The sequence below is a fragment of the Aquila chrysaetos genome, chromosome 6 (genome assembly GCF_900496995.4).
Source record: "Aquila chrysaetos chrysaetos chromosome 6, bAquChr1.4, whole genome shotgun sequence".
NCBI classification, from domain to species: Eukaryota; Metazoa; Chordata; class Aves; order Accipitriformes; family Accipitridae; genus Aquila; species Aquila chrysaetos.
Window position 1 is genome coordinate 19089125 of NC_044009.1, and position 23824 is coordinate 19112948.

At 42.0% G+C, this 23824-nt stretch overlaps 2 protein-coding genes across 5 annotated transcripts in view; both read right to left on the reverse strand.

The window, feature by feature from the left end:
- Positions 1–18074, reverse strand: part of STAT1 (signal transducer and activator of transcription 1) — a 29152-nt gene extending 11078 nt beyond the window's left edge. For 2 of the 4 annotated variants that reach the window (XM_030016839.2, XM_041124128.1), the window contains exons 1-17: positions 17621–18062; positions 15146–15274; positions 14357–14501; positions 12969–13067; positions 10984–11079; positions 10157–10235; positions 8943–9034; positions 8165–8316; positions 7731–7889; positions 6250–6342; positions 5750–5809; positions 4488–4517; positions 4308–4401; positions 3345–3386; positions 2198–2281; positions 1567–1665; positions 911–1046 (exon numbers count right to left, since the gene is read on the reverse strand). In XM_030016839.2, the coding sequence (XP_029872699.1) occupies positions 911–1046; positions 1567–1665; positions 2198–2281; positions 3345–3386; positions 4308–4401; positions 4488–4517; positions 5750–5809; positions 6250–6342; positions 7731–7889; positions 8165–8316; positions 8943–9034; positions 10157–10235; positions 10984–11079; positions 12969–13067; positions 14357–14501; positions 15146–15273 (1588 nt within the window). In that variant the 5' untranslated portion in view covers position 15274; positions 17621–18062. Of the gene's footprint in view, positions 1–910; positions 1047–1566; positions 1666–2197; positions 2282–3344; positions 3387–4307; positions 4402–4487; positions 4518–5749; positions 5810–6249; positions 6343–7730; positions 7890–8164; positions 8317–8942; positions 9035–10156; positions 10236–10983; positions 11080–12968; positions 13068–14356; positions 14502–15145; positions 15275–17263; positions 17397–17620 lie in introns of those variants that run through there. The other 2 variants (XM_041124127.1, XM_030016841.2) reach the window with 2 other exon arrangements.
- Positions 18075–20276: 2202 nt separating this feature from the next.
- STAT4 (signal transducer and activator of transcription 4) overlaps positions 20277–23824 on the reverse strand; it is a 44479-nt gene continuing 40931 nt past the window's right edge. The window contains exon 25 of the mRNA XM_030016838.2: positions 20277–21936. Within this exon, the coding sequence (XP_029872698.1) occupies positions 21910–21936 (27 nt within the window). The 3' untranslated portion in view covers positions 20277–21909. The remainder of the gene's footprint in view (positions 21937–23824) is intronic.

The window sequence follows — 23824 nt, forward strand, 5'->3', positions numbered from 1 at the left end:
CTACTGTTACCAGAGCTTGACAAAAATCTCTGAAGCTCTCAAATGCAAGTTGACCACAGAAATATGTCAGTGGTCACTTTGTTTTCATGATGGTTAATTAAACTAAAAAAATTAGTCCCCTTGCAGAACTCTGAAAAGTAATCTATTAAATCAGTAAGCTTTTTGTCAGATCTTATGTCTTGGGGAAATTAGAGGAAGGGAATTAGACTGAAATGCTGTACTTACCACCTAGACCCACTAATGTTAAATCCCTTTAAATTTAAATGCTTCCTGAAACTTAAGGTGAGTGGAATATACTGAATCAACAGTATTTTTATCTAGGGTCTACTATGCAAACTCAGTAGCAGTGTCAAGTGTCCTGCCTATCAGGCAAACTGACAAGGAGTTTGGAAACAAAACTCATGGTTGATGAGGCTTTTACTAAGGACTCGCATCTGGGAGATGCTCAATTTGATATCCTTCAATAGTTTCATAGTGTTTGCACTTTGATATTGCAACTGTGTTTATGCAGATAGAGTAAACCCCCACTGTATTTGGGGGCATGCATGAAGTTAAAATAAATGGAGATGGAGTTAAAAACAAAACCAAAAAAATGCCTAAAAACAGCCATCTCAAAGATTGACTAAGCATGTGCATTACTTCTGTAGCTCTTTAAAAGGCAGAAGTAGTCCCAATCTGCACTGCCCTAATGCATAGAACTCTTAAGTTAGAACTGCAGATTTTTTTCATGACCTGACCTTCATTTACAAACTCTACCATACTGAAAACTGGAGAACACTTCATTGCTATAAAGTGATATTGTATGAGGGGAAAAGGTGTGAGAGGAAATGAAAACTTAAAATAGAATGCAGAAAAGATGTAGAATTAGCTTAAATTCAAACAGGCCATCTGTGATGGAAGCAGACCATACCAAGTAGCTTCTCCCCCAACATGTTCAGCTGATCTGCATTAAGTCCTCTCTTTGTTACAGAAGAAAACTGCCAACTCAGAACTTCAGAAAGTTTAGACCACTTTGCATAAGGTGGATTCAGAAAGAAGGACAAATTCTGGAATGGAAGGGAAAAATACAATCTATGGTTAATAAACATTAATTTTGGAATTCCATTTGAATTTACGAAACTGTACTGCCAAAACAAAATGCAGATTTAAGAATGGATGTCAGCTTGACACAACTCTGCAAAAGCAGGCTGCTATTCTGACAGGCACTTTTAACCACGAAAAGTAATCTCTGGGACTCTGCTTTCGAAATGTCTTCTCCCAGTGGGTAGAATTCCTAGATTACTCAAGTGCACTGTATTTGAATTCTTGAATGTTTATTTGGCCTCTTGCTGTGTACTGTATATACTGAATACAACGTATACGATCCTTATTTTCAAACATTGAAACATTGGGTTTCAAACATTGCTCTGTTTAGGATAAGGAAGTAAGTCACTGTGCCTCTCTCTACACTTGAAGGCCATTAAGAGTCATCTGCATGGAAAAAAATGCAGCAGCCACTTGTATACAGACAATGCTTAAAAATTACACATAGTATTTCTGATACAATTTTTTTTTTTTTTCAAATACCTTGGGATCAGTAGACAGCATGTTGAACCATAAGATAGAAGCCCATCCACTTGGAAGCTGGCTCACGTTTGAGATCACAACAATGGGAAGGGAGGTGGTCTGAAAGTGACCCAAAAGGAAACATGTCAGACTACCCTGTACTGCTGCTGCAGTCCTCCTCTAGATTATCCACAAACCAATTTCCATTGTAAATCCCTGCTTGCATGGTCTTAACTTTTTCACTCAAAGTTTGTAAAGGGGAGAAAATGTCAGCATGATGAAGTACTAGAAAGACTTAGGTGATTTTTGTCTGATAAAGACTTTCATTTAGTGTCAGTTATAGCACTGATATTAATGGTAGAGTTCTAGCATATTGCTTCTGAAATAAATAGAAAGTGGTATCTAGAGAGCTTAAAACACAGGGCTGGTTATCAGACGCTTTGCAAAGCACATCTACTCTTATTTACCCAGAAATTTGACAGCATTCTCACTGTATGTGTCTATACAGAGATGTTGTGAAGTGTCATTCATATATTTTGAAATAACCGAAAGTGCTTGATATCCCAGTACTTAAAAAATAAAAAGATAGTTTAGATTGTCAGCATGAGTGACATACAGGAATTTAAGTCCATCTGATTCATCTAAGACATACCTCTAGGTCTATTACCAAGCCAGGCTGGCACAGCTGCGTCTCAAAACTCAGAGAGTGAAGCTCTTCAGTTACAATGAGAGGACCCTTTAAAAAACCAAACAAACAAAACCTTTCAGGGACTGAAAATTGCTTGGGGGGAAGGTAAGGGGATTTATCATGGGGAAAAACCTTTTCTGCCCAAGATTACTTGCTGTAGACCTCAGAAACACCTTACAACTTGTCCTGGTTTCAGCTGGGATAGAGTTGATTGTCTTCCTAGTAGCTAGTATAGTGCTATGTTTTTGAATTGGGTATGAGAAGAATGTTGATAGCACACTGATGTTTTCAGTTGTTGCTAAGTAATGTTTAGTTTCACATCAAGGATTTTTTATCTTCTCATGCCCAGCCAACAAGAAGGCTGGAGGGGCACAAGAAGTTGGGAAGGGACACAGCTGACCTGAAGCGGCCAAAGGGGTATTCCATACCATGTGATGTCACAGCTAGTATATAAACTGGGGGAAGTGGGGGGCAGGAGCATCACCACTCGGGGACTAACTGGGCGTCGATCAGTGGGTGGTGAGCAATTGCATTGTGCGTCATTTGTTTATTCCAATTGTTTTATTATTACCGTTGTCATTTTATTAGTGTTATCATTATTAGTTTCTTCTTTTCTGTTCTATTAAACCGTTCTTATCTCAGCCCATGAGTTTTGCTACTTTTCCTGATTTTTCTCCCCCGTCCCACTGGATGGGGGGAGGGAGTGAGTGAGTGGCTGCGTGGTGCTTAGGTGCTGGCTGGGGTTAAACCATGACACAAGCCAAAGTCAAGTGACAATGCTAACTTCCTAAAACTGCCTGTTAGAATAGCAGGGTTTTGTTGGGTTTTTTTGGCTTCTACCTAGAAGCCAAAGAAAACTCTGTCTTTGCCAGAAAGTCCTGTTAAAGCTAGATACCAATGAGGGACAGTCCAAAGGGACACCATTGTGGCAGTAGTTCTCACTTCTAGACACCTCCTACACGGATCACTTCCTAGAAACACTGAAGTCCTTTCCTATTGATCTGTCATCCTGTATATTTCTTCAGGGGGCTGAGCAGAGCATTATCTTAAAAGCCTGAATGCCTTTTTAGTATTATGCAAAAGCTTTACAGACAAGGTTAGTGCTGCTTACCTCATTTGTTCTGCTTCCTGCATTTTTCTGTTCTTTCAGTTGCTGCAAATGAACAACAACAAAAAAACCCCATCACTCATTTACCTCAGCCACAAATGAAAGTGGTAGAGGATGGAAATGTTCACATGCCCTAGTTGCTCAACTGTATGCAAGCTTGCTGCATTAGTGTCTGATTCTATTTAGTTCTAAGCTGTGGTAGCCAAAGGATTAAACTGTAGGTAACTACTGCTCTTTTATAAACTATTCATCTGTGAAAATAGATATTGCACTGTTATAATGTAATGCCTTTATGTAAAGAGCCCTTATAAGAACAGAAGCAGTGTGAAATCAGGAAGGATCAGATGAAATACTCATTTATCAAAGTACCTCTCTGAATTGGACAATAAACTCCAGACAGTGTCTGTTCTGCATGAGGAAGGGAGACTTCCATGTTCACTGGTTCAAGACTTGCATTTTTCCTTTCCTGTTAGTAATGATGGAACCAATCTGATTTATCTCACTATCTGCAGATCAAAAGTGTTGTGTAGTCTGCTAAAAGCACTGAATTTCTTGTAGCTGCCCACTCCTAGACAACTTTCATCTTCCAGACTCAAAGTTCTTAAACTACTCCAAGCTTTCCGACCTATGGGCCTTCCTCTGAAAGGCCCAAAACAGCATTTCTAGGTTTTCTTTTTCTCCTTCCTCCAAAGAACTCATTGCAACATAAGCTGTACGGCAGCAAATACTCTTATTTGCATTTCTGGCCCTGTTTCAGTGACAAAAGCAATAGCATTTCAATTGAAACAGGTCAAATACTTCAAAAAGGGAAGAACAAAGAAGGAAAGATGATCATAGTTCCTCTTACACAAGGGCGAACAATGACTTCAATAACAAAAGCAATTTGTTTCCTTCCTACCACACCCTCCACCCACACAATTAAATGGATGTGTCAATAAAAGAAAAGAAAAAAAAACCAAACCCTACCAAGTGCCTGAATTCTGCTGCTAGACTTCCATTAGTAGATTCTTCCATGTTCATTACTTTTGTGTTTGTTCCCAAAATATTAAATTTCCTGAACCTTTACAAAGAGAGAGAGAAAAGAATTAAGTCTCAAATTCACTGAAAGAACCCAATATTAACATACTAAACTGTGATGCCACATACCCTTTGACGGAGTTCTTCTCACTTACATCTCTGTCAACGAAAAGAAAAGACAAATCTTTTCAAGATTCTGACACAGAGAAAATGTGCATGTTTGTTTTAGTAGCTGACAGCTGACTGAGAACTGGCAAAATGCTTCTGTGAAATCTTTTGTGTAAAAGAGGAGGCAATTGGTTCAAGCAGTCAAAATACATATTGTGCTACACGGGCTGTCTCTTACTGAGGCTTAAACTTTGCTATGGGGGCTTTATAATCAAAGAAAGTCCTTTCTTTTACTACATAGGTTTTAGCTCTTGCTCTGAAAAAAAAATCTACACAGTACTGTCATTCTAAATCTGCTTTCAAACCATACAACTTGTTGAATAACTTGCTGCATCACTTGAATCGGTTTTCCTACCACTCAGGATTTTACTGAGTTGCATTACATCTGGTGCACTTCTCAAAGCCTCAGCTCATGCATCCACCTAAGAATTTCTTTTCCTTTCCCCATTCCATGCAAGTTTCTGGACCCCAGAGCTGTCTCAAGTGAACAGAATGCCCCCCTAAAGGCTTGAATGGGAAGACAAAAACCCACCTGCTTTCTTAAAAGCACAGCCACTGTCATTGTTTTGGAGAGCCTGTTACATTTCTTCCCCTGCCCTTAAAGTGCTAAATTCATCTGAACTGTAGTGCTTGTAAAAAGCTGAACTTGCTTACAAAAGATTGGTAGTAGACTGTTTAGATTGTTTTAAGTTTTTCACTAATTGAGAACATGTCACAAGTTAAAGGTAGGCTGTTTATACCCCTAATTCAAAGACAGCTTTAGGATAGCCAGATTCCTCACTAGAGGCTACCCAAAAAGTAAGATATTTTAAAGACAAGGCTGAATTATGTGACTGGAAACAGTGGAGTTCGATTCTACGCTTTCATCTAGTGCTAGCCCAAGTGAAACACCCACAACAGAGAAGTGGTTTTGCAGTGTACGTGCTGTCCAAGTGCTGCTCTGTGCATAGACTGATTTAGCAGTAGTGAGCTCTCCTCAGCGCACCTGAGAGGAGCTGGTGGCAAGAAGCTGAGGCTGTCTGTGCTTTGTGACATGTCTCTGACAGCAGAGAGAGATTTAGAGCAAGGGCATGGGTAAGAAAAAGGGAGGATATACCTGCTGCCATGGAGAACCAGCCTGCTCCTGGCCAACTCAACACTCAAACGATGACTGTCTTTTGGATTTCTGAACATGGGGACTGCTTACCATTAATGTACACAGGGATGAGAAAAATGCAACGTACTTATCAAATAAAACTTTCACTTTCAAGTTGTAGTTCAACTCCTGCAATTTCACCAGCAATCTGGAAAGAGAATTTTTTTTTTAATAACTGAAATTGCAAAAGACAGGTTCTTTTCTATCGCATTGCTTATCACAGATATATTTAAGCTGCACCACTCAGGGCCACATACAGGCTCCAAGCTTGCTCCATACAAGATAGCGTTTGGAGAGGAACCTAGATGGGCAAATGAGTTATTCTTTTGCATGACAAAGTGGACTGCATGTGTCTTCTGCTGTTTGGCTGTGTTTCTTATGCACTCAGTACCCCCCACTTCTGGTAAAGGGTAAAAGCTGAATCCAAGTTAAACTTTGCTAAAAGATATCCCCCTGCCACATGGCACTCTCCTCCTCCTGACCTTAGCACTTGGGCTACAGTGTAAGATGTGCAATCATCTCAGCTGTAGGAAGTCAATGATGTGAAAGGCTTACCACAAAACAAGAAGGGGGAAGGGGAAAACATACCTCAGCTTTACAGTAAACTGTACTCCTGTCTTCAGGACTAATGGCCTCTGAGGATGTGTTGGCATGCAAGGCTGCCTCTCTACCACAAAGGAGCTATGGAAAGAACAGATTAAAAGCACTTTGATTTATCAATGTTGTCTTTAAGGAATAAGAAATTACATTAAAAGTGAACTTTAAAAGAACGGTGATTTACCAGTAGTACTATAGACTTCATTCATTCAGTTTCAGTCTACACAGAGGTCTGTGCACTGGTTTCTTTCATTTGTATCAATGGGGCTAGAAATATTCCAAGTATAAAGTGATTTCATAAGGGTTGGCTTTTCCTAAATACACTGATGGCTTGAGGAGGGAGAGTGCTACCTCAAACTTCCCTGATATCAAACAGCATGTAAACACTGTGATGTAACTAGCATAATCCAAGTGAGGAGTGTTGCTTCATTTGCCATTTCCAGTGCTTGCTAAATTCTTACGGTTACAGTGCTGTGAGACAGTGCTACATAACAATGTGTGCCCAAGGGCTAGATAAGCTAGCTGGGGATTTGATGAGGGCTAGCTAACCCCACAAAGCAAACTCCTGAGGCTAACCTGTTCTGATACACCCCAAACTGTTGCTGTCTCGGGCACCTTTTGTGTAGCACTGTGCTGTATAGACATAAATCCTGAAGTATTTCTACTGTTACCAAGTCCTAGGCAGCATGGAGACTTTTCCTTCCACTATACTCACAGGCAAGATAACTAAACAGCAGCTGGACTTCTACAGCTCTTCCTCATTGCCTTTGCTTCATTGAAAAGCAGTACCTGTGTCTTGCAATTGAAGATTAGTGGTCAAAGCATCTGAATGGGACTCTGGAAACCTGGATTCTAGCCCCCCGTAACAGGATGTTACCTACTATATCTAAGCCCCAGCTCTTATCTGCTAGATTCAAGTCTTCTGCAGCATTAATTTTTGTCTACTGTACGTCTACAGAATGGGACTCTGATCTTACATGGGGGAACTACCAGCTACAGTAACTTGCATCATAGAGAATATACAAAGGTAGGGCTGGCCTCCCTATGCTGGAGACAAAGAGGATGTGTCCAGAGACAAAGGGTTGGAGAATCTAGTGTGTATTTATCTTGGGCATAGCTTCATGCAGATGGTTTCTTGCCTCCATTTACTTGAACTTTGCAGGGCTGAAGCTTAAAGCAAGAAATGGACTAACAAACTAGGAGTTTGATTTTGTAATCAATGCACGCTGTAGCATAGCTCCTCCTAACTTAAATGATGACTGATCACAAACCCTTTCCATGGGCCTAAACCTGTGGAAACCCTAGATAGGCTGAATCTCAAAAATGGTCATTTAGTTTAATTTTTGTGACAAACTTAGGAAAACCTCAGAAAATACAAAGTTAGCATGCAGGAAATATTGAGGGAACAGAAGGGAAGGTGCTCTCCATCCATTTATTTATGCAAACACGAAAAGACCCTTCTTGACTGTTACCTCTGGATGAGTTGTTTGAAAAGACTGTATGTTCGGTCCTGCAGAACTTGTTTATTTTTTGTGATGGGATCAGGGTCATAGGTAAACTTCTGTTCCAGTTCCTCAAGCTTTTTGAGCTGCTGACGAACTTGCTGTAGACTTTCGGCAACAATGGTGAACCTACAATTATATAATCTTATTACTTTTAGCATGTTTTTGTATTGTAATAATGCTGAGACACCAGTCAGGTGACTGTGCCTTTGGACTAGGCAGTGCACAAAGAACACTTCCTGCTCATTGCAAATGTGGTGAGGTAATAAAATAAATGAAATGTAGTTACGCTGTGACAGAATGAAAATGTGTAATGTAAATAATCAGTCTATTTCACAGATCTGGTGTTACTTCATAACACAGTTCAAGTTCCTGTCCGGTGCAGTCCTTGACTAGAGACTTACCAGTTCTGTAGCTGGTCAAGACAGGCGTTGGGTGGGCCACCAATGCATGCAGTCTGTTGCCTGTGTTTCCACTCCACCAGTTCCTCATTAATAAGAGCACTCTGTGTGTGCTCTGTGGTGTTCAGCAGCTGTACTATCTTGTTCACCACTTCCTATAGAGAATATTAAATTACCCTGTTTATTAAAAATACTTCATACAGGAAAATAAGTACTATTTTAGCTCATGCTATCTGACTTGCAAAACTCTGCAAGAACCTCGAAGTAATAGTTTTTGTCAACACATGATGTTTTCTAAAAACACCTTCTTCTTTTTAGCTGGAGTATTTGCTAGATTAAGTGGAGAAACAAAGCATATTCAGTATTGCTGAATTCTGAAGAGCTAGTGTCTTGCATCCAAGTCCCAAGTGTATATCTGGGATCACCCAGTGCTTGCTGTAGGTTTGAGCACTGCAATGAGAGTGAGCACATTTAACTCTAATATAGCCACAGTTTTTTAAATCAGTGTTTTCCTCAAGAACATGACTATTGATATGACATCTTTTTCCTTTCATTGTTCTTTTAGCTTTACCTGACAGTTTGATAAAGGTTGCTAGAAGAGAAATTAAATTGCTTACAGAGATCCTAGACTTTCAGTCAGGATGGAAAGAATGAAATCTTAGTTCAACTGAAAGTAGTAGAAAAGTTTTCTTTTGCATAATTTGTTATGTCAATCCAATGAAAATGAACATATGTTCAAAATGAAGTGCTGTTGCCTTCCGAAAGAAAACTTGAGCACTACCTTTCTCTTTAGGTCAAGTGATAAAAACATCTTCTTGAGATTCATCTGTTCTTTCTTGAATTCCTCCTGCGACACACCATTGGACTCAAGCTCTGTAAAATAAGTCCCAATTGTGAAGGTGAGGCTGAAGGAGTGCTGAAGTATGGGTGGGGGAAACACTGCAGGGAGGAGGTGACCTGCCTGGCTAATGTCAAGTGAAGTATATCTTTAAAGCTTAAGAGAGCAAATATTTACTGCCTCCTAGATTTTTTTTTTTTTTTGATTCCTCCTTTCCCCCTTCTGAAAGGACACAGTCTATACTTAAAGCACTAATGCAAGGAAAAGCCACTATCCCAGTATTGAGATGTAACTTTGCTTGCTTTTCAGAGCAAGAACCTGATTTAAAATAGTGATTATATTGTGTAAAGATACACACTGAGCTATTTGTTCTCATGCTGACTTCAGACATGAATCGTTCGTATTACTTAACCTGGCAACAGATGTTAACTGTTATTTCAAGGGAGGATGTTTACAGCCTCCTGAGGGTAGCCCAGGCTGACAGATCCTACATAGTCACCCTAGCTACTACTTCTGCTGCCTACTGACCTTAAGTTAGAGGTTCCCATCTGCCTCACGGAAGTGCTACCTGCCCCCAAGTACAAAGAGCAAGACTGTGACTCAATGCTCCCCTTAGTATCTTCTGAACGTGTCCCTCTTAGTATCTTCTGAGACTGTCCCTCTGAGGGACAGTCAACTGTCAATTTGTGTTGGAAACTGAAGCCTTTTCTAGAACAAAGTAGTGAAAAAGAGAGACAGATCTATATAATGAAACCAGTGTGGACTTACAGCTGCATGTGCTTCCCTCAGTACACAAAAGCCTACAAAACTTGGAGCAGGAAGGCATTTGTGAAATACAAGATGGCAAAGAGAAGCCTAAACTTAACTATTTAGGTGTATGGTTGAACAAGTCAAAGTCTATAGGGTTTGCTATTTCTAGTAGCAAAGGGACGTAAAGGACAAAGGAATGCTGCGTTAATAAAGAGGCTCTTGTCAGAACAGACAGATGCAGAGAATGCATTTTTCAGGAATTTAGGTTTTAGCATAAAGCAGAATTAATGAAGGAGGGACATTACCATTAAGTTTGGCTGTATATCGTTAGGTTTAGTTTCCTGACATAAGACAGCAGAGTTTACTCTTACAAACCATATGCAATAGGGTATGTCCTTGATACTCACCTCTGTTCTGCAAGGTTTTACATTTAAAGTCATATTCATCTTGCATATCCTCTAATGTCTTGATGTCTTGCTCCACATCCTATAAGGCACAAATGAAGGTGGCCACAATTATTCAATACTTTCATGTAATGCAAGACTACTTCTGATTAGGAACTGCCTGGTACCAGCCCTTTACAGAGACGAAGTCCAGTTTTGTAGCAATGCCTTTTCCTGGAACTCCCTAACAAAATATCCCTAAACTTAATCACCTTCTATTCACTCTCCCTCCCTCTTCTCAGCTAACTAAAATCTGTTAATTATAAAATACCGAAAAGCCCTTACTGTCTAGCCATATAAGTTTAGGAGAGTTTAAGAGTTTACGAGAACCTAGGCTACAATAGAAAAACTTGGAACAGCACACAGAATTTTAAACAAGATTTCAAATTCTTGGATATTGCTTGGAGAAAAGCTTTCTGTCATGACAGTATTTGTTAAGACAATAACCATCTATATACTAAATGAAAATCTATCTTCTAGTTAACAACAAATCGGTCAGTATATGATTTCTTAAGAGGGTTTTTTTTCAGTTGCTAGTATTTCAGATAGGTAAAATGTTGCTAAGATTTAGGCACAAGAAATTTGATCTTGCTAAACCAGTCAAATCCCAATGTGTATTATGGTGCTACTGATAAATAATTACTTTCTATTTTCAGACAATCACTCATTATAGACTTGAAAACCAAGCCATTCCATTATTTTTTTGTCATTTTAGGAAGTTTTATGTACTGAAAGCTTTTCAACATATGTGAATCAACAAACACTATTTTAAATAGTTATACTATACTTACTATAACACTGTTTTTTACAGCCTTAACTTTTGCATCAAGCTCCTTCTGTTTGTCCAGCATCCCAATCACAGTGTTCTGTATGCTCCCCACTTCCATCTGAGGGAAGCAAGTACAACAACAACAACAGAAGTCAAACCAGAGTGACACATGACAGCAAATACTTTTTTCATTAATGTAAGTTAGTGGCTTTTGTTGACAAACAACATGATGAAGTATGGCTTGTTCTGATAAATCATAGTAAGGTTTTATAATATAAAATCGAGGTCAGGTGAATTTGCAAGAAACACGGGAGGATTAAAAATGCCTGTTGTGTGGTGATGCTGCTATTTTCATCATAGCAATACAAGCTATAAACATATTCCATTTTCTCTCTGCACAAATCCATTATTTTGTTTGCTTATCTTCATGTATCTTCTAAATAAATCTCAAGAAAACAACAACCCTTTAGGTTGGATGACATCAAGTATTAGATTCATCTATACCGGATATGGGGGGAAACAGGCTAAGAGCCAGAACAAGATAAGTCTGTTTATAGGCAAATGGGGTAACCTGGTATGCAGTTTCTTTCCTACCAGGGATTTGAGCACATTTTATATCTCTGTATAGTTTCTTTGAAAGCTGATCTCAATACCATTCAGGAAGTTTATTGCATGACATCACTCAGGGAGAACTGCAGTAATTTGAAAGACAGGATTTTCTGTTCCACACATTAACAGTACTATTGGTGTTAGAAACTTGCTGTTCCTCCAATGTGGGACAGTCAGGTATGCATTATTGCTCTGATTAACGCTTCAACTTACACTAAGGTCATCCAAAGTATTTCTTTTGGTAAACTGCCAAAGGTCCCCCATCATAGATTTAAGTCAGACTATTACAGCAATCTAAGCATACTCTAACATTCAGGATTCTCCTTTGGTTTTTATGATGCTTTTAATTGTGCCTGCTCTGCATTTTATCTTCTCAGCTTTGGGAAATGAGAACACTTACCAGAAAGCAGAGGTAGGGCATGGTGTTGTACCTACTGCCAACAGTAAGTATAGGAGGATTTATTTCTCTTTTTGATGACCCAAATATATTGCATGCTGCCAGAATAGAAACTGAACAGCTGCGGTGCAGCTGCAAGGGCTTTGTCAGAGTCACATTTTTAGAGGAGCTGTTTTGGACACAGCTGCATTAGGACCCTTGTTGAAAGCCTGTGCCCGAGTGCTGCTCTCACTCTAACACCACGCATTCAAAAACTTGCCCTAAATGGAAGTATGTAAATATCAGAACTTAACATGCTCGGTTAGTCATCACTTTACTACTACGTAAGTAGATTACATCTAGCTATATAGTTTGCATGCCTTTCCCAACTGCAGAATTTTTTTTTATTGCAAAACAGTTCTCCTTGCAAAGGAAAAAGCAAGAAGATGAAAAATCAGAGAATAGATGAGGAAGGAGAAGAATATGACTTTACCTATGGTTCAGAGGAAAGAAATGGGCTTCTTTTAAAAAACAAAAATAGAAAGAAATACTTGGAGATAACTGGGAAGGAGAACAATGCATCATTTTCCCAGAGAGACAGTCCAGAGAAGCACCAAGGCTCAGTTGCTTAATACAGAGTAAATTAAGGAGTAAAATGCAAAAGAAAAAAGCTAAAAACTTGCTGGAGAAATAAGACAAGCACTAATTATTAAACTGTAATAAAATCTGATGAGCACATCAGGCTATAGTACAGAAGCATTAAAAAAAACGCATAGCTTTTGCATCACTCAAGGAATAAAAATTACATCCTGGCCATCTCCCCTCCAAATGCTTCATACAGCACAAACAAGCCACACTGTCCAGCTGGTCCATATAGAGTGCTCACTCTTCTGTCTTTAAGAAACATATTGCTGAGCAGAGAGAGGACAGTCTGTTTCCTCTTTCAGTCGTCTTCCACTCCCACTGTCCCAAATAATAAGAAAGGGCAGATACAACTGCAGTACATATTCCAAGACTGTTACCTGATTTGACAACTGGGCACTGTTCAGTATTTTCCTCTCTTCTTTCAGACAGCTGTAGATGATCATTGCCATGTGTATCGGGTCTTCTTGGAAGTTATCCTGGCATTAGAGACAGTCTATTGTTAAAGTTCATGCCCATAATTTCTTGTCCTTCAGTAAACTGATTGGCAAAAAGATTAGCGAGTGACTGTGTGTGACCCTCAGGGCACATACAGCTCATAGCATGCTCCAAGACTACAGGGAGTGTGACAGCTACAACCATCTCCAAGAATGAGTTTCTATTTAAGTTCATTAGTGTACAAAGAGATGGGACTTAGCACAAAACAACAGGAAAGGGTCAGAGACATTACTGGGAGAAGTGAGATACTACCCTGCAGTCCTAGAGAGCTCATCCTCTCTCTCTCGCCACCCTTCCACAACTTTGAAGTATAGCTGCTGGATTTAAAGGGCACTTGCTCTAGTTTGACAGGTACAGCTCTTGCTCAGTGATCTAAAGGAGATAGGTTAGCTGTGATTTATAAATGCATAGTTAAGGCTGGATACAAATTCAACCTTACTGTTCTATATGCATACAAAGTTGAAACATGCTCCGGATTGAGTACTGCCCTTCTCCGCCCAGGATGGTGCTGCCCCAGGGGGTTGCTGAGCTGTACCAGCCTTCTTGACTGACCTTTTGTTGCTGATCCATAGTTACTATCAGATAAGTACAGCCTGGTCATGTTCTCCTCTCCTCAGAAAACAGTCCCCTAGTCACTGACTTGTGTTGAGGAGAAGCTAGGTGTCTGGGAAATAGACTGTGGAGAAGGTAACTCTATGGAAGATCCTCTGGCATAGAGCCCTACAGAGAGGAAGCGAGGTCTGACTAATGAAAGTAATTAAGTCCACTAAGTATGTTCTGCATTGTCACTCACTACCCATTGCTTTGGCCCTTTTCTTTGTCAGTAGAATATGATGCACAGAAGTGCTGTCTAATGACAAGTCCTTTGCTATTAAACGTAGTTCTGCAGTTATATGGGAAGAAGTCCTTCCCCTGTGTTTCTTCTGCATCAGAAGCTTATTAGGACACTGACGAAACCAGCTGGGGAAGTGGTGGGGTAAGTGAAACTACATTCGAGTAAGTGCTCCAAATACATGTAGTAAACACCTTACAAACTACAACTTTCTTTTTTTCTAGAGTTCTCAGAAAATGTATCCGTACTGGTAATGAAACTGTAACTTTCTAGCCAATTAAAACAAAAATGGAGCCACATTTGAATTCTGACTTTTAAATTAGGATTCTCACACATTCTCTGTGAAAATCTCTCATGGTAGGGTAGTTTGCTTAGAGGCATCCAATTGCACTATCGAAGCAATTCAGGCAAATGTATAGGCATATACCCCAGCCATACCTGAAGATTACGTTTGCTCTTCCTTATGTTGTGTTGCAGTAAAAAGTTGTTTTCTATCAAGAATCTACTGAATTGATCATCCAGCTGTGACAGCAGGTCATGGAATAACACCGTAGCAAAAGATACGTTGTTGGCTGCATGTTCCCTAGAATAATTTAAGGCATGCTTGTATTAAAAATACTTTCAATAGAGCATTCAAGAAATGCATACAGGAGTACCTTATTTTTAATCCCAAACTCCAGTTGTAGTAGATGCAATCGGTAAAAATTACCTTCAAACATAAGCCAGTTTCATTCTCTCAACTTTGACTTTACTTTCCTTGATACAGAAATGTATGTGTTTCTCTGTATTATTCTTGCCATGTTCTGTGCAACTTCATTTACCCATTCCATGCACATCAAGAAGCTAAAAGTGAACCTGATGCATGTGCATGTTGTACCACTCTTCTAAAAGAAGACACTGCACAGAAATCTTGGCAAAAGCTCAAAGTCTGTAAACAGCGAGAGACTGAGCTGCCAAGGTCTGATCGATCTTAAAACAGCTCCTTTTGTTACAGACCAACCAAGGGAAATATGAGATAGTACACTTGTTACTCTAGGTGTCAGGCCCCTCTAGAAAGCCCTGAAGAGGGGCAGGAACACAGGCTATAGCACCCACACAGCTACTGAAGTGTCCTACCAGCAAAGGTTCACCTAGCAGCTTGCTTCCCCAGTGTTCTTCTGCTGCCCATAACAGCATGTATGAGAACATTGCTTATCACACAACCTGAAGGCCAATTTCTATGCTTACCAATCCTGATTCTCCAGCCACTGTGCCAGGTACTGCCTGATTTCCATAGGAAAGCTGTCATCGTATAGCTGGTGAACTTGCTCCAGAAACTTGGAATCAAGTTGCTGTAGCTGGTACCACTGAGTCATCCTGAGGAGGGCAAAACAAAAATCAGTGTAAATGTTTAAGTAGTATTTGGACTAAACTGCTGAAAAGTAACTCATTTAAAGTTTTCATGAACAATGGCAAAATTGGAGGAGTAGGAAGGAAAAGTGTTTCCAGCAAACAAAACCATTTCATTTTCAGCTGTAACAATTGTAGAAAGCTAATGATTAAAACTAAACGCAACTTCTGTGCTTGTTTTAATTAAAAAAAAAAAAAAAAAATCGAAAAGTAAGAGAGTGTGCTATTGCATGAAAAATAACTCAAAGCTGTATCACCCTTCCCTATGAAAACTTTTGTTTTATTTTTTTCCTTTGAACCCCTTTTCACAGCATTTAGGGTACTGGTAGTGTTACTGCTCTCTTGCTTAGTAGGGATATGGGAATGAGGACCTATGAGTTTGATACCTGTACTCTGCAGGATCAAGATCCTGTACGTGGAGTTTCACCTTTTGTTGGTGCAGATGTACTCCCCATTGCCACAAGGTGCAAAAAGTGTGAGTGGAAAATCATAGAAACCTTTAGGGGCCCATTTTCAGGTGTTATGTGTGTCCTCACTTAGGCTCTGAAAATGGACTAGATCTCAAGTCAGTTTAAATGGAGAAGTATTGGAGAGCTGGGGTTTTTTTCTACTATATGCTTTAGTTCTCACGACCAAATTTTCAGACACAGGTTACTTAAAATGAACTAATATGACTGAGAGAAGTCAGGCTGTACACTAACAGTTCTATAACAGAGTGGTTGTATGTTCTGACTTATGGCCTCTGGCTGCAGACCAGTTACCATCTCCTCACTGGGCTGCAGGTTAGCATCCTGTAGTGGAAATGGCATGTAAAGATATGTCCAAGGAACAGTCCAGGCTGAGAACATGGGTGGTGAGACACAAGACCACTTGCATCTGCAACTTTTAAAAAAGGGTGACAGTTCCTGTGCAAGGAACAGGGCAGCACTGGGGTGGAGGACTATCTTATACATTGCTTCCTGCCAAATTCATTAGTGTTTGTATGTCAGTTCCCTCAGCTGCTGAGTGGCATACGCTATGCATGAGAAGCAAATGAGAGTTAAAAATGCTATTATGTTTAAAGTGAGGGCTTTGAGGATTTTGAGGTGCATGGGATTCGGACTACAGGTAACAGCACTGGAGTATGCTGTAGTGGCACCAAGGCAAACAGTTAAAGATGACATTGGTGAGGAAAGCTGGAAGAATTTGTCTCAATGCATGAAGTTAGTCTGTTGTTTTCCCTAGTGCTTAAATGAAGATGTACTCCAATCTTTCCGTCTTAAAGCGACTAGACTGGGAAAGGACCTGGGACGGGTGGCGGAGAACCAGCCAAAGAGCCGGTTACAGTGCAATACGATATTGCAGCAAATGCACTCCTTGGGGATGCAAGACGAGAAACACTGAAAAAGTGGTAAGTCGGCACCTTTTTGTAGAGAAAGCATTAGAGAGACCAATACTGGGATACAGGGCTCAGCCTGCCATTGACAAACTGACAAGCGAGGTGCTGTAGGACAGAAAGGCCATTTTGCTGTTCTGCCTTCCCTTGGGTATGGGCAATAGGATCGCAGTCCGCATGCACCTCTGGAGAAAAGGGGCCTTATTTGCAGGTGTGCGGGTCTGCGTGCTTCGGTAACACCCGTGCTCGAGGTTGCCTTCCACAGCTAAGCTCGGGCACCTTCCTGGCTGTGCTCTAACTACGTTTAAACCCCGCCGCCTCCTAGCAATTCCGTTCTTCGTGTCATTCCCGACTTCCCGGGCGATCGCCGCCCAACCACGCGCGGCAGTTCGGGACCAAAGGGCGAGGGACAGCCGTCCCTGCCGCCTGGCACGCCTTCCCCACCGCGGCTCGGCCGGCCCGTGTCGTGTGTCCCGCCCCGTCCCCGGGAGGGCGGGTAGACCTGCCGGCCCCGGCCCGCTCTCCCTGCAGCCGTTGGCCACCGTTAGCCACCCACCCGCGCGCGCGGCGCCCGCACTTACTCGTGGGAAGAGGCTGCGCTTCCACTCCGCGCCGCGACCCTCGCTTGCGCCGACAAATACCCGCAGAGCCGCGGAGCTGGCGGCTGGTGGCAGGGCCAATCAGAGCCCGGCCCCCGCGGCCTCGGCCAGTGGGAGCGCGGCGGCGCCGGGCTGCCCCGCCCACGGCCCTTTCCCTTCCCCGTGGGGGAGGCGGGGTGTTCCCGGCGCGGCGCTCCCCCCCCCTTCTCTGGCCTCCGGGGCCGCCGGCCACACCGGCGAGCTGCGCCGGAGCCCGCCGGCCCCGGCCGGCTGGCCCTAATAGCTGCGCAGGGTTTGCCGGCAGAAGCACCGCACGTATAACGTAGAGAGAGGTTGCACCTGTTAGGGAAAGGGTGTCCGGCAGCGCGGCGACGCTGGCAATGGCAGGCGAGGCAGAAACCGGGTGAGCGCCGTCCCCGGGGACCGGCCTCCGCTTCTGTCGGCTTGTGGCGCTCCCGAGCAGCGTTCGGAGCAGGGCGGTGCTAGGAGTCTGGAAAGGTGTGAGAGAAGGTGCAGCCGTTGAGAAGGAACTAGCAGACGTTTAAGAAGTAGGATTTGTGAGCAGATGTAACGGGTGCGAGGGAAGCACGGGCTGCTGCCCGGGAGGGAGGTGGTGCGATCCTGGTGGCCCCACAGGAAGGGGGGCGACCTTGTCAGGAGCGAAGACCGTGAGGAGATGAGTCCCGCTGCCCCAGGAGGAAAGACGCTGACGTGCAAACCTCAGCGGGCCATCTCCACACGGCAGCCAAGGACGGCAAGCTAGCCCGCGGGGGGGCTAGTCTGAGGACGCGCGGGATCGCTTACACTCTGCGCGCACCCCGCTGCCTTAGCCCCTGAGGTGCTGTTACTGCACCGCCGTGCCGCTCCCCCCCTCTCCTTCGGAGCCAGCTGCCGTGCCTCCCCCTCACCTCTCGGGTAAGGCTCTGGGAGCCGCGCTGCCAACCCTTCCCAGTGACCGGCCCGACGGGGCGTGCGGGGGCCGGCTCCCGGCAGCACCCCGCCGACGCCGGCCGGCCGTAGTGCGCAGGCGCGGCGGCGGCGGGAGGGGGAGCGCCGAGGCGGGAACAGCCGCACCACGTGACTTCGGGGAAAGGCGGCGGGGAACCAGAAAGGGCCGGCTGAGGGGAAGGCGAAAGCGAAAGCCGTGGCGGCCGGGCCCCGGCCCCGGCCCCGGCCCCCGCCCCCCCCCGCCTCGCCTTCCCCCCGGCTGGCCGCAGGGCTGGCGACGGCCACCGCAGCGTCCCCTCTCTGACAGCCGAGCGGTCGGCCTCAGCGGCGAGAGCAGCCGCTTCGGGCCCCGGGCGGTGGCCGGCACCCGGCCCCTGGCCTCTGACATGGCGGTGCCAACCGCCCGGCCTGGCCCGGCTTTCCCTACCTAGGCAGCAGCGGCTCGTTTTCCTCATCGTCGCGATATATTGGGGTTGAAAGCGCTGGAGGTTAAAAGTAGTTCTGAACTGTAAGCAGTAGGAAGCGACCTGCTTCTCACCTTTGCAGTAAGAAAATCTGCCGGTTTTCAACTCCTCTTGGTGAAATACTCAGCTGGTGTAGTAATGGGCTGGCCCTGGAACACAATAGCTGGCGCATGGAAGTCTGCAAGGGTGGCCAGCCAGTCTCAACCGGCTGCGTGGCATGGGTGGCAGAAAGCCGTGCAAGTGCAATAAAGGATTGTACACACACAGTTGCGATTGTTAGTTTATGAACTGTAACACAGATTTCCACCCCAGTTACGGAAACTAAGAATGCTTATAAACTGCAGGTGGCTGAGTGTTTTAATCGTTCCCGGCATTTTGTCAGTTGAGAATTTTTATCTTTTGATAAAAAGGTTTCCTTCGTGGTATCTTTCTTGCATCAGTCTTACTATCTAGAATGCTGTTACTGCTACTCAGACACGCATGGTCTTGTTTGATCTTGTCTCATGTATGAAGTGTCAACAAAGACCGGAAGAATGAAAGTCCAGGCTTTGGTGCAAGTCTCCAGGATACTTGGATCCTTTTTGGTATCCTTTGTATGCCCCTCTCTCCTCAGATGGAGGAGACAATTCTTAGTCCATGGAAGAAACAAGTAAATAGAAGGTCTGTTTGGTAAACTTTGTGGTATGAAATGCTACTAAGTAGAGATAAATGTGGCTATAAATAAAAGCTATAGTAGAAGGTAACTGACAGTTTTTACATTTGTTTCATTCGAATCATTACAGTGATGTGGCAAGACACAAAACACAGAACAATTATGCGATTCCCCCCCCCCCCCGTTATTTTCTACTTTGCTGCTGCAAAACACGGTGAAAGCACAAGCAGGGTTAGTAAAAGTACTTAAAAGCAGATGTTTTGTTTCTTCTGGCAGTACCTGAGGCAACCCTTTCAGCGTGCTTTTCCGTGCCCCACCCCCCGTCATTTTGCTAGAGAACCCTGTTCTTACTCAGTGGCATAAGGATTAAATTCTCACTTTTTTAATGGAAGGAGGCTTGGGCTGTATACATTTAACTTCTAGAAAATGACTAATGACTCCAACATTCCTCTAAAGCGGGAACTGATTTGAAGTAATATGCCTTTCAATTAAATGTTAAATCTACCCCATTGCAAAATCTGTTTTAAAACAGAAGCAGAAACTGTAATGCCAAAACCTGATCCACAGTGCTATTCAGTAACATGAAATATATTGTGTTCAAGTCAAGACTTGAGAGTTTTGAAGAGTTGCTTTGTACAGGGAGCCGGGAGGAAGGAGAGAGATTGATTCACGTGCCACGCGTGGACCTTTTTTACAGTACTTCTCATGAAGGTTAGGTGGTCAAAAGCATAGGGTACCCTCCATTTTGTTTGTATTAATATTGTGAGAACAGGTTAGAATGAAAAGGCATGCAATAGCTGATGTGCGGTGAAGTTACATTTGCTGCTTTAGAAATCTGTTACTGCTTGTAGTTCAGACTTGAGATCAACAAAATGATGGCAAGACTCTATTTTTGTTGTATCTTGAAACAATTCCACAGAAGGTATCCAACTTTAAGCCAAAATCTGTTTTTATTCATACTGGTCATATAAATTACAGATGTTTCCAAACTATATACACAATTGCTCTTATTTTTCTGGAAAAATATTTATACATGATGCTTTCTGAGAGGAAATGACTTCCTATCTGCAGCTTGCTTTGAATCACTCAGATGAATGAAGACAGACATGGTTGTGCGTTTAAAACCTACTCCCATGTATCAGAGAAATATCTCATTACTCTGTTTCCATTCGCTTGGTTTCAACTAACGTCAATAATATGGGTGAGTGGAGTGAGTAAAAAAGGAGAAATGAAAGTAAAATCCAGGTCTTACTGATTCAAGAAGGTTATGTTTTCATCCCAGATGTCTAATTTGTACCTACTCAAGAAGAGTGTAAGGTGCAAATGCTCAAGTGTTCGTATGTATTTGAAGAACTTTGCATGCTTTAACCACATATTCTGCAGACAACAATTAAATCTTGAATGAGCCTGCCTATATGAAATACAGTGGTCTTGAATTGCCTCTTTATTTTATTAACTGAGTTTTTAGAGATAATACCAGGGGAAAAAAACCAACAAAACCAAACAATCCAAACACAGCACTAAACAGTGACTGAAAGGAAAAAAAAAAGCTTTAAAAAGGTAGTTTACCACTTATATATAAAAACTAGTTATTCTGCTTATTAAATGAGTCTCTAACAGGCATGTAGTATTCTGTCATGTAGCATGAATTGCCCAGTGGTCAGCAAATGCTGCAGCTCCTCAGTAACTTTTTTAAAACTGTGCTTCCCAGTCCATATTTACCAGGTAGTATCCAAACTCTGTCAGATCAGGATTTTTTCTTTGTAGACTTTCTGATAGTACTTGCTGTAGTATCTGAGTGCTTCACGCACAAATAGATTTACTTCTGCAACTATTTTGTGAGGGGGTAAGTTTTACTAACCCTCTCTTTCAGTGGCAAAATGGAGGCAGCCTTTTTCACACCACAAGTGGTGTGTCTGTTTCCTTTCTGGAACTCCCTTCTCTTCCCATCCTTGCCTGCCTGCCTTCCTTCCACAACTTCTGCTGTGGTGGCAGATAAAGATCTATGCTGAAGGTGGTTCATCTTTGGGAAAAAAGCAAACCCTGGACACCTATGGGACATTAAAGCTCAGGGGGATGAGAATTTTTGCTTTAAAATAGAAGCTAAACCAATGGTATACAAGGTGATGATTAAACAGAAACTATTTAACATAATAAATCCTAATTTCCCCCAAAACATTAATGTCTTCAGTTATATGCTGTTTTCAGAAGCAAAACATTTTGTTCTCATACTCTCATATTTACAGCAATTCTATGGATGTTAATTCCGCAAGTAAAATTTATACCTGCTGGACCCCACTGAAGTCAAACGACTTCCAAGCCAGAAAGGATCTGGCCTTTTATCAGTGAGGACAGCAATTCTGACTTGCAGGAAGCTATTTGTAATCACTAGGGAGAAGATTCCTGGTTTACATGGTATTGATAACAGAAAGAGGCCCAAGAATAACATCATAACGGTTTCCAGGAAATGCCAATATACGAAGATGACAAAAAAAAAAAAAATTTACTGCATCTTTAACCCATCCAGTGTTCATGTGATTACTAATTTTTCCAGTATGTGAACTTCAGTCAGTTGAGTAAGGAGAACTCAGCTAGAAGAAAAGAAGGAAAAGATTAGTCTCATGGGAGTTACTGCTGTTCATTCAAAAATAATTGCAGATGAAACCCTCTTTGGCTCAAGGTAACGGCTCTGTCATTTTGACAATGTAATACAAACTGGTAAGGATCTGCGAATCCTGTTTCTAATTCTTTACAAAATATAGGAATGCTCATTAGAAAACACTGTGTGGGAAATAGTTGCAATAAAAATGATACATATTTTTATATGAACTTTTGTGGTTCGTGCAGCCTATGGATATGTATAGCAGGGTTCTTACTGGAGTCTTGTTTTCCTGATGGGTAGGGGAATCTGGAGGGGGGGGGGGGCGGATTCAGCAAGACTGCAGAAAGTATATCTTGCTAAGACTGCGTTACTGAGTTGTAGGGCATTTTGTCCTGCTGCAGATTTCACTGTAGTTCTCTGCATCTTACGCTTCTTTTGTTTTTTATTGGCATCTCATGGAGAAAAAGTATTGCTTTAATAAAGCAGATTGTGTGCTTACTCTACTTAGACAGCTCTTCACCAGGGTAGATTGTTGTGTGAATTTGGGATGATGGAGAAAAATCCTCCATATTTTCCTCATTTCCATTTAGCAAAGTAAATAGAATGGAAAAAGGAAGGAAGGAAGGAATTTTTTAGAAATCTTTCAAAACTATTCCCCCCCCCCCCCCAATTTCTAGCAGAACTTGAAAACGTTTCTAGTAAGAGCCTCCAGAAATTCACCTAGCATCTAGCAGCATTGAGCCACTTATCTAGTACCCTTAAAAACTGCAGCATGATTGTATTTGATTGTCTCAATTCATCACCCAACACATTCTTTTTGTGCGGTTATGACCCCAAAAGATGGTAATGGTCACAGCTCATTTGGAAGCTCTGGACAGAACTGGTTTGAGAATTACTGTGCGTGCTAAAAGAAACCAAAAACGTTTGAAGCCTGATGATAAACAAAAGTGAAGCCAACTATTCTTTTCACTGCTGAAACTTTAGGAAATGCAACACAAATGCAGTTTAGAAGGTCAGAGCTGTTTTCATATGTACAAACCAAACAACAAATGAGTGGGAACATGTTTCAAATTGGGTGTGGTAGGTTTTAACGCAGAATTTTCATTCGGGCTAGTATTTCAGTTTTAGCTGAAGAACTAGTTTGTCATGAACGTTATCAGAGAAAAAGGTGAAGAAGCAAAAAAAGATACTTTGCTCTTGAATAGATCTTCAGCTTGGTGTATATTAAAGAACTCCTCTATTTGTATATAAAGTTTAACTGTGCTTCCAATCATCGACAGTCAGGATTCTGGTTTAGTTTTGTTCTGTTTGTGGGTGAGGAGGAGTGTTTACAGAAAGGCATTTGAAGGGGAGTTGACAGGCTTTTAAATACATAAGCATTTTAAGATCATAAATCATTGAACATACAGAAAACTAAGAGCTAGTATTAAGAAAGGAGGTTTTCTTTTAAAGCTGTTAAAGCCAAACCACTGTTGCGTTTCCTGATAGAAGTCTGCTGGACAAATCCCCAGTGGGTATACATCAGTGCTCCAAGTACTCTAAGCCATGATGATTTGGAACACAATTTCTAGTCAATAAGTAAAAGAGGAAAATATTTTTAATAGGACATTGGTACAATATTTTCCCAACCTTTCTGTATACTTGGTGAATATTAATTTTATTTAGTTGACTTTTAATTTCTCACTTTGGCATCCCATGTAGAAACTTGCAGCACAGCAAAGTTGTGCAAGTTTGCTGAATTGGAAATTTTTATGTTCCTTGTGCAGCTTCCCTGAGCAAGTTGAGTCCTTTGTGCTATCTACAGAATTAGTGTAATTGTTATGTATTTGTCAGTATAAAGGCTTTGTTTGTGCAAGAACTATGGGATCTTTGAAATA